An 11,021-nucleotide genomic window follows, 5' to 3' on the forward strand; every position below is an offset into this window, starting at 1 on the left:
CAAGCCCAATTCTGATTAGGATTCCAGCTTGCACACCAGTTAGTATTTGGAGCATAACTTTCGGCTCCGATGTCCAATCGAGATGATTCAAGTTGGGCTGGAATGCTAACTTAAAGGGATACAACTTTTTAGTTTACCAAAAGTCCTAATTCTGAAGTTAAATGGGCAAAAAACGTCAGTTAAGTGAAGCCTAAAAACTTGGGATTTTCTCCAAACGAAAATTCAACTTGTAATAGAATTCATTGACCTATTTAAAGGATCTTTAGGGAAAAATTCAGGGGAGAACTACTGTAGAACATAATTTAGGTTTTCTTAAAATTTCTTTACAGTTTTTAGAATTTTATTTGTATTATGGCTTGCTAAGGCAAAGAGTGAAACACAACCATTTATTGGTATGTTTTTAACAATTATTTATTGTTTTTAATGCTTATGTTTTTGATTGTTTTACTCATCTAGAAAATTGTTTAGTTCTATATAATCCTTTGATTTATCATAGACTCCAGCCATGTTAAATGCTTAGTATTCCCTGGGAACTAATTCACTAATTTTGTTTTGCCTAAAATCAATCAATTGCATGAAACTACCTTAGACAATTAATTCTTGAGTTTTTATTGTTAAATCATCCGACTAAGATCATCCTTCGTATGAATTTTAGTTGAGTTATAAAATAAATATTGTTAAGACTACCAATAGATGTGTTGTGTGTGGATCCCTAAACCTTAGCTTTAATATATTGTTATTTTCTCTCAATTTAAATTACCTTTACTAAACTATCAAAAATCTATTTAGATAAACTTTATTATTTTAGTTTTATTCTCTTGTGGTTTGCTAATCTATTCCCTTTTCCTTGTGGATTGGACCTCGGACTTTCTGAGTTATTACTTCGCGGCAATCCTGCACTTGGGAGCACTATTTAAGTTGCAGCAATGATAAGTTAATTAAATTACGGGTATTTTTGGAAACAAAAAAGACAATATCTAACTTTCTAAATCCTCTTAATATATAGAGATAAATAGTTGTACATGCATATTTTTATCGGTGGAACATAGAGTTTGTAGCAATTGTGATATTTTTCAAATCATAAATGAAATATGTATTCAACTTTAATGCATGCCAAACCTAACCCGTTTGTCATAATTCAAAAAGAGGTAAACAGAGATTGATGTACTGGATAATGCATAGCAATTCAATTTCTTACAAGTCTACAATCAGTCACCTAAGCCCTAGCTACTAGTGAGTGCTCCGCATGAGTAATTCTTAGGTACTCTCAGAGCATAAAAAATGGTCATCTCACATTCATGATGGGATTCACTCATTAAATTCATGGTGGAGTCCACCATGAATGTGAGAATAGAGAGTATTATTTATCTATATTTCTGGAGTACCTAAGAATTTTCTGCTCCACTTATTATGTTTCCTAATCTCACTATAATATATATGTATATTAGTGTCCAAGATTTTTTTTTATAAATGTTATGAGCAACCCAATCTTTTTGTACAATTGTATGTATCATAGTTGTCAAAACGTAAATCATATCATAAATCGATTTTTAATCTTTCTATACCGTGTATCGTATCGTATCGTATCATGTATCATAAGATACACATATAAAAAAATTATAAATATACATATATGAAGGGTATATTCATTATAAATTTTGAATATATTCCACTAATGACTAATTTATTCATCACTTATGAAATAATATTTAATAAGCTAACTAAATAAATCAAACTAGCATGTGTTTACAACATACACATTCAAATCACTTAAATTCAAAAGTGATAATATATTACAAATTACCCAAAAATAATAATTTATTTTCATCATATTGCCTAATCAACTTCATCTAAGTCAATTCTATCGTCATGTTTATAATTTTGTAAACTTATTTCTTCATTAAAATTTTCTTCATCATCATTCGTCATTAACATTTACTATCTCTTCTTATTCTTTTTATTTTAATAATTTTTTTATAAAATTTTCTTTTGGCATTCTAGCTTCTTGGACTTATAACAATAATGATAAAAATAAAAAATTTATATAGTCAATTAATATTTCATTCATGGTATATAAAATAAATTTGTAAATATTAAAGTGAAGGGTAAGTGTGTACTGTGTAGTCCAATTGTAGGAGAGAGAGGAAAAAGAACTTATGAATTTGTTATTTTAGTAGGCTAAATTAAGTAAACTAATAATTTTATGTTAAAAAAAATTCTAACAACTTGTTAGATTCAAATAAAAGTACAAATTTTAACAAAAAATCTCATTTTAAAGTATTTGTCTATGTATCATACTATAGGTACAATTTTAGAATACGATTCATACGATACGCATACTGTATTGTACAATTCATGAACACTTACAATACGCCGATACAATACAGAACTTTTTGCACACGATACAATACATATTGTACAATATGTACGATACTGACAACTATGGTATGTATAGAAACAACAGCCCCTATCAATACAAATTCCAAAATTTTGGAGGTAAATAAATAAAAAGTTCCTAAATGTTAACATTTTCTATAGTTATGAAGTAAAAAATTAAACACTTCTAAAAAAAAGTAATAAATTAAACGAAGACATATTTTACTGTGTATTGATTGCATATTTAATTAATTTGATTGTGCAAAATCATTTTGGCATCATCCCGTGCATTTTGCACAAGTTAACTGCTAGTGTAGGTCAATGAATAATATTATGCTAGTATATTTCTGATTAAGTTTTGTTGAGAATGCAGGTTCATTGTACAGTGGAAATTTAAAAGCCGAATTGGATTACGACCTAATATATGGCAGTGACTTGCCACACTCTAGTGCTTAGAGCATCATTATCAGATGTTGCAAATGTGCTAAATACCAAATATTTGGCACATTTGCAACACCAAACACAAAAAACACCTCCCATCAGACGTTGTATATGTGCCAAAATTATACCATTTGTGTCCGTACCATGGCAAATTTGCCACGGTACGGACACAAATGGTAAAACCAAAAACTAATATTTTATTGGACTTTTCTCTCTCCCCTGATTTCTTTATTTGATTTTCTCTCTCTCTCTCTCTCTCTCTCTCTTCTCAGAATCTGTCTCTCTCTCCCAAGTTCCCAACCCGTGTTCTTTCTCTTCTCACAATCGGACACGAGCAAGAAGAAGGCGGCAGCGGCGGCCAAGAGAGGAGGAAAGCCAGCCGCGACTCCGTCGAAATCGGCCGCAGCGGCCGCGGCGTCGGATTCATTGATGGTGGTAGATGGGTTTGTGAATATTGGCTATCTACTTCAGATCCATGGTGGTGAATCTCTCTCTTGGGTTCATCGATGGTGAAACCCATAAAGAACAGGAGCAGAAACTCGAGCCGAAGAGGGCCGCCGTCGGGACCATTTGGTTAGGTTTTGGACCCAAGAAGCAAGCGCGTGGAACGATGGAACAGAGCATTCTTGCTGGCGCGGGGGATGGCAGTAGATGGGTTCATCGATGGTGGTGCTTGGCGGTGTGAGCTTGAAAGTGGGTTCACCGAGGCCGCCGTCGATCTCACCCTCTTCCCTCTCCTCTCTGTCCGCCTTTCACTCTGCCTTTCTCTGGTTGTGGGTTTTTTTTTTGGCTGCAATTTGGGTTGATCTGATATTGGTGAGTAATTGTGGTGGTTGGTTTGCAGTAGAGGTGTTGTTGCGGCAGTGGATATTGGTGGCTGGTGGTTGTGCCGTAGATGTTGTTGATTTTGTTGATGATAACGGGGAGGAGATATAATATATTATTTTAATGTGTAGTAAATATTATTTTAATGTATAGAATTGAATTATAAAACATCTGATAAATAAGATGTTGTAAAATGATGTGGTAAAATAATAAAGTAGGTCTTTAGTGTGGAAAAATGACATTTTTTTGCCACATCTGCTGTGGATGCTCTTACACCATAAATGGCGAACCAGGAGATTTGTGTCCATGCCCCAAAGGTATGATCGATGGTAGATTTTAGATTTTATAGCTCAATGATACTTGGAATTAACATCTTCTAGAATTTTTGCAAACTCTATTACATAAAGAATTTTAATTTTGATATTTTGTTTTGTAATAAATGGTTCAAATAAATCATGTCATAAATCCACTAGCAAGAATCTTAAAATGATAATGTGTTGCAAATTAATACTCAATAAATTGAACACCTACATTGAGTCATTGATATCAATGTGTAAGAATGGAAAACAGAGAAGAACAAAAAGAAGAAAAGAATGCTTATGGAGAGAGAGAGAGAGAGAGAGAGAGAGAGAGAGAGAGAGAGAGAGAGAGAGAGAGAGAAACTTCTCGAATATCTCTGTGATTACTCAATTGAATGAATTGAATTGAAAAACTGTACAAGACTCTACATATATACTAACCAGAATGAAGAAAACTAACTCCAAATTATGCGCAGGGTAGTTACATTAGTTATAGCACGTGTATCACCCACGTGTGAACATAAATAACTAATACTGTCTAAACTACAAGTCAATTAGCTCCTTATGTTGTTTTACACATCACACTAACACTTGCTTCACTTTGCTCCACTTTGCTAGCACTTCACTGTTGCATTACTTCCTTCTTGCTTCACTACTGCTCTAACCTTGCCTTTAATATCTTTACATCCCCCCTCAAGGTTAGCACCAATTCCATAGATATTGCTTATGCTCATTTTGACAAGTAAAGAAGCTAATTTTTGAGCATTAAGGGCTTTTGTAAGTAAATCTGCTAACGGAGTATGAGTGGGAGTATAAAACAGTTTAATCACTCTATCTTGCACTTTGTCTCTAACCAAGTGGCAATCTATTTCAATATGCTTTGTTCGTTCATGGAATACAAGATTCTCCCCTATGTAAATTGTAGCCTGATTGTCACAGATAGCAAGGCTGGTTGTGGATGATAGACCTCAAGATCCTTTAACAATGCAAGTAGCCATGTTATCTCACATACTATCACAGCCATTGCCCTATACTCAACCTCTGCAGAAGATCAAAAAACAATGGACTGCTTTTTAGACTTCCATGACATCAGAGAATCACCTAGGGAAATACAATATCCAATTGTTGATCTTCTAGTGTCCACACATGCTACCCAGTCTGCATCGGTATACCCTGTTAAATGGAAATCAAACCTTAAGAAATAGAATTCCTTGACCAAGACATCCCTTAATATACTACAGCACCTTGTAAGCTGCATCCAAATGGGGTTTTCTAGGCTTAGACGTAAATTGACTAAGCTTATGCACTGAATATGCCAAATCCGGTCTTGTGATAGTGAGATACAACAATCTACCAACTAGTCTATAAACTCCAGGGTCAGGCAGCAATTGTCCTTGATATTTACTTAGCTTCAGATTCTGATCCATTGGAATTTTGCAAGGCTTACAAGCTGTCATCCCTGCATATTTAAGTATTTCAAGGGCATACTTTCTTTGACACAAGGTTATCCCTTTTTTTGATCTAGCAACTTCAAGACCAAGAAAATATTTCAAATTTCCAAGGTCTTTAAGCTTGAACTTCTGATCTAAGAACACTTTAAGTTCTTCTACAGCCTTGATATCATTGTTGGCAATGAGAGTATCATCAACATAAACTAATAAAGCCAAAAACAAATTTTGAGACTTCTTAGCAAACAAAGAGTAGTCTGATTTAGACTGTTTGAAACCATACTGCAAAATGGTGGATGAAAACTTGGAGTACCACTGCCTAGAAGCTTGCTTGAGCCCATATAAGGATTTATTGAGCTTACAGACCAGTCCCCCATTGCAGTGAAACCCCTGTGGAAGCTGCATATATACATCCTTATGCAAGTCACCATGGAGGAAGGCATTATTAACATCAAGTTGAGTCAAATGCCAACCCCTAACAGCAGTTATAGCCAACAAAGTCTTGACAGTAATCATTTTGGCAACAACTGAGAAGGTCTCAGTAAAGTCAAGACTCTCCTGTTGAGTAAACCCTTTAGCAACCAGACGTGCCTTGTACCTCTCAATATTGCCTTCTTATGAGGAGGTAAAGGAGTGAGAGTCCAAGTATTGTTAGACTCTAAAGCAACATTATCAGTCCTAAATACTTTGATTTTAGTGTGAAACTAAGTACATATCATGTTGTCAAAGGAAACAAGTAAAGGTCTAGTATCTAATTTACATTTCGTAAGATAGACCCAAGTTGATCTAGTGGCATCATTAACAAGGGTAAGAAAGTATTTGTAACCTTCATGAGTAGACTTAACAAAAGGACCCCAAACATCACAATGGACAATATCAAAAGCATCATGAGAGATATGATTAAAAGATGGAAAGGGAAGCTTTTTCTATTTAGCAATAGACAAAGAACACAATTTTTATTGCTTTGAAATGGAATTACATCAGGAAAATGATTGAGCAATGCACTAAGCTTATTATCAAAAACATGCCCAAGTCTAAGGTGCCAAAGATATGGCTTAGAGACAACAGGAATACTAGAAACAGAATGTACAAGGGAACTAAAAACAGACTTCAAAATAGAAGAAGCCCCTGATATAGATGTGCAATTTGATGAAGCTTGCAGCAAGTAAATATTGTTGTGCAATTTACCCATTCCAATCATTTTCCAACATGACAGGTCCTGTATGAAACTCAAATTTGAAAGGAAAACAAGAAAACAAGATAGATATTTTGTTAATTTGCTAACAGAGATGAGATTGAATGTGAAAGAGGGAACACAAAGAACATTTTTAAGAACTAAGGTAGATGTTACTTGAATTGTTCCCATGTGAGCGATAGTGACTTTCTCACCATTAGGCAGTTGAACAAAGGTAGATATAGAACTAGTGATTTTGGTGAATAAAGTAATAGAATGAATTATATGATCTGTGGCCCTAGTATCAAGAACCCAAGTCTCACCATTGAAGGCAGTCATGTTCACAGGAGTGACAGCAAACACAGAATGTTGCATGCTTAAAGACATACTTTCTTGAAACAAATTACTAACATTACCTGATGCAGCAGCAGGATTGATTGCAAAATTAGCTAAATGACACCTTCACATGAACCAGAAGCAAAGGCATAAGTGTTGACCAAAGAGATCACCTGTTGACATTGCCTAGAAGTAAAAGGAAAATTGCCATTGCATAGATCTTCAGACTGAGATTGATCACCCTCAAGACTGATTTGGTTTGCCATTGGAGCCTTTCCTTTCTGCTTGTAACCTGGTGGAAAACCAACCAGCTTGTAACACTTCTCCTTAATGTGACCAAGTTTGCCACAATGACTGCACATAGGCCTTCCTTTCCTAGTATTGCCTTTGAAGTTCTTGCTAGCATTAACAGAGCCATGAGTAAAGCTTTGATTTTTAACAGCAAGAGCAGTCGTTTCAACTAATGAGCCCAAATTGAAACCCAAGGATTTTTTCCTTTCTTCTTGAATCACCAAAGATAATGCCTTATCTATTGAAGGAGTAGGTTCCATCATGAGAATTTGAGTTACTTGAGAATAAGCATCATTCAACCCATTGAGAAACTGCATCAGTGAATCTTGATGCTGAAGAGTGGTGATCTTGTCATTCACACCACAAGTGCATTTGCCACAAGAACAACAAGGCAAAGGTCTAAAATTCAGCAATTGATCCCACGAAGCTTGAAGCCCTGTGAAATAGGTAGTGACTGATGAATCACCTTGCATCACAGTAGAAATTTGCTTCTGTAGCTGTGAAATTTGTGGTCCATTAGCTTGAGAAAAACGATTCTTGAGTGCATTCCAAATCTCAAGAGTTGTGTCCTTATAGATCACACTAGCAGTGATATGAGGTGAAACACAATTCAAGATCCAAGAGGAAATCGTTGAATTGCACTTAGACCATGCCTGCTTCTCCAAAGGAGTAACTGCCATTGAAGTAGTGATTGATCCATCAACAAAACCGAGTTTGCTTTTGGCATCCAAAGCCATCTTCATAGCTCGAACCCAGGTAGGATAATTATCCTCTGTTAATGGTTGTGAAACCAAAATCGCTCCAAGTGATTCACCATGATGCAAAAAGAACGGGCTACGAGGATCCTCCTTTGGTGTAAGCTCACGCTGTGAGATTGAAGACGAAGCTTGTTGAGAATTGGACGCCATTGAAATAGATTCAAGCTCTGATACCATGTAAGAATGGAAAATAGAGAAGAACAAAAAGAAGAAAAGAATGCTTATGGAAGCAATGAGAGAGAGAGAGAGAGAGAGAGAGAGAGCACAAGAGAGAAACTTCTAGAATATCTCTGTGATTACTCAATTGAATGAATTGAATTGAAAAACTGTACAAGACTCTACATATATACTAACAGAATGAAGAAAACTAACTACCAAATTATGCGTATGGTAGTTACATTAGTTATAGCACGTGTATCACCAACGTGTGAACATAAATAATTAATACTGTCTAAACTACAAGTCACTTAGCTCTTTATGTCGTTTTACACATCACACTAACACTTGCTTCACTTTGCTCCACTTTGCTAGCACTTCACTGTTGCATTACTTCCTTCTTGCTTTACTACTGCTCTAACCTTGCCTTTAATATCTTTGCACAATTTCAGCACGACAGTGAGAACAAAAGTGGAGGAGGACTAGAGGTACGAGCGTATGATAAATGATAATGAAATTGGTTGTCCCATCATTATTTTAAGGTGTTTGCTAATATGAACCGTTTATTACAAAATAAAAGGTTAAAAGATTAAGACAACTATATGTAGCATAATTTCCTAGAATCTTAATTCGAGATATCTACCCTGTTGAATCATTTTGTTACGGAGAATTTTAAATATATGACTTAAAGCTTATAAGCTAACATGACAATAAATGATATGGAAAATGTTTAAGGTATTACAAGTTTTGCTACATAACTGATGTGAAAATAAACTATTTTTTTGAGAGAGATGTGAAAATAAACTTAATTGGTGGTTTTCAACTACCTCACAAATAAATATATGTAGTAAAACTTTTAGTACTTGTAATATTACTCTAAATGAGATTTGTCATTTGTGTCACTTCAATAAGATAATAATAAAACGTTAAATATATTATAAATTTTACTATATAATCTTTACAAATTGATGTGACAATAATGAATACGATTGGTGAATGTCAAAAACATAATAAGTGAATATCAAAATCACTATTTTTTTTTATGTGATTGGTGACACATAAATTTGTACTGGTCATGTAATAAAGAATATAGTATCCCTAGCATCACTTGTAAGACAATATATGGGTGTTTGAATTAATTTTTGTGATTAATACATCAGTTTGCACAATCTATATAGTAAAATCTATAGTATTTTTATCATCACTCTTTGCAGTATCCCGAGCATTGACATTTTGCCAACCACAAAAAAAAAAAAAAATGATTACACAATCATTTATTAGGTTTTTGAAATCCACAATCATATTCATTGTCATGTCAATTTAATAAAATTTGTATTTATTTAGCATTTTCCATAAAAAAAATCGCATATTGGAATTAATAGTCATAATCTTAATGTTGTAGAAACAACACACCGTCGGGTGGTTGATCATGGCAAGACCTATCTTCTTCGTCTAGTCAACTCAGTTGTGGCAGCAGATATGTTCTTTGCAATAGCTGAACACAACCTCATAGTTGTTGGAATGGATGCAAATTATATCAAACCCATAACTACTAGTTACATAAGGATAAGCCCAGGACAAACCATGGATATTCTACTCACAGCGAATCAGACTCTTGGCCATTATTATATAGCTGCTCGACAATTCTAGAGCCAAGGTGTGGGAATCACAAATTTTGACCAGGTCAATGTCACCGCGATCATTGAATACAGAGGAAATTACATTATTCCATTATCTCCTGCCTTTCCCAGTATACTTCCCACTTACAAAGACTTAATAGCTGCCATAAAATTCGCAAACTTTTTTAGAAGCTTAGCAAGCAAAGACCATCTTGTAAATGACCCCTTAAACATAACCACTAGAATGTATGTAACAGTTTCCTTGAGTGAAATTGCTTGTCAAAATAGCACATGTACATCAAAAGGTGGAGATATATTAGCTACAAGCATGAATAACATAAGTTGGAGTAACCCAGTTCGTATTGATATACTGCTTGCTTACTACAGGTTTTCCCCCCCTCTTTCCCTCTTTTATTTTATTTTTAATATAAATTGTTTTATTTTTTTGTGAACGAAGTATCCAATTTCAATGTTTTTCCATTTGTTATTGTGAGTGTGCTTGGATTTTGCTTATTTTTCTAATAGTTTATTTTTATAATATTTATCAAAAGATATAGTTTTGATAACTTTTATATTAAATGTATGACAAGAAGTAAAAGTTTGATTATTTTATTAAAAAAAAAAGAAAAAAAAAAGAGGGAGAACCCAAACGCACACTCTATGTCCTATGATGCCTTAGTAGTGATAGTTAAAAAGTTAGAATAAAAAACTGACTTTTACTCAAATGACCGTGTAGAGTTTGATAATTACTTGGTTGGTTGGTCCTCTTCCATATAATCAATTTATGTTTTAGTTATCTTTTTAGAGTTTTGATATTATCATTTGGTTGAGAGATTTTTTATTTTTTTTAAATTGAATATTTTATAAATGGACTTTTGTCAAACATTGCATAGAATACTGACTAGATATGAATATTTTATCAAAAAGCAACATGATTATCCTTCTAACATATATGACAATACATTTTGATATTTGATTAAATTAAAATCTTTCATGCAAGAATTTCAGTGGGGTTTACACTACAAATTTCCCAGACCAACCCCTTTATTATTATAACTTCACAGCTAACGAGCTCCCAGTTGATATAGCAATAGCAGACCTTGGGGACAAGGTGAAGGTGTTGAATTATAATGAAGTAGTTGAGGTTGTTTTTCAAGGTACTAATTTAATGAACGGTGCCGGGATTCATCCAATGCATTTGCATGGGCATAGCTTTTACATGGTTGGATCTGGTTATGGAAATTATAACAATGAAATCGACCCAAAAACTTTTAATTTGGTTGATCCAGTCGAAGTGA

At 34.1% G+C, this 11,021-nt stretch overlaps 1 protein-coding gene across 1 annotated transcript; it reads right to left on the reverse strand.

Annotated features, from left to right (window-relative positions):
* Window positions 1–5,176: 5,176 nt before the first annotated feature.
* On the reverse strand, window positions 5,177–8,125 carry LOC142623058 (uncharacterized). The gene is made up of 5 exons (XM_075796525.1): window positions 7,024–8,125; window positions 6,741–6,979; window positions 6,369–6,608; window positions 6,216–6,315; window positions 5,177–6,000 (listed from the first exon to the last, which is right to left on the reverse strand). Exons 1-5 carry the CDS (start codon window positions 8,123–8,125, stop codon window positions 5,177–5,179), a joined length of 2,505 nt encoding a protein of 834 aa, XP_075652640.1.
* Between the last annotated feature and the right edge of the window lie 2,896 nt (window positions 8,126–11,021).

Source organism: Castanea sativa, chromosome 1, assembly GCF_040712315.1.
Source record: "Castanea sativa cultivar Marrone di Chiusa Pesio chromosome 1, ASM4071231v1".
NCBI lineage: Eukaryota > Viridiplantae > Streptophyta > Magnoliopsida > Fagales > Fagaceae > Castanea > Castanea sativa.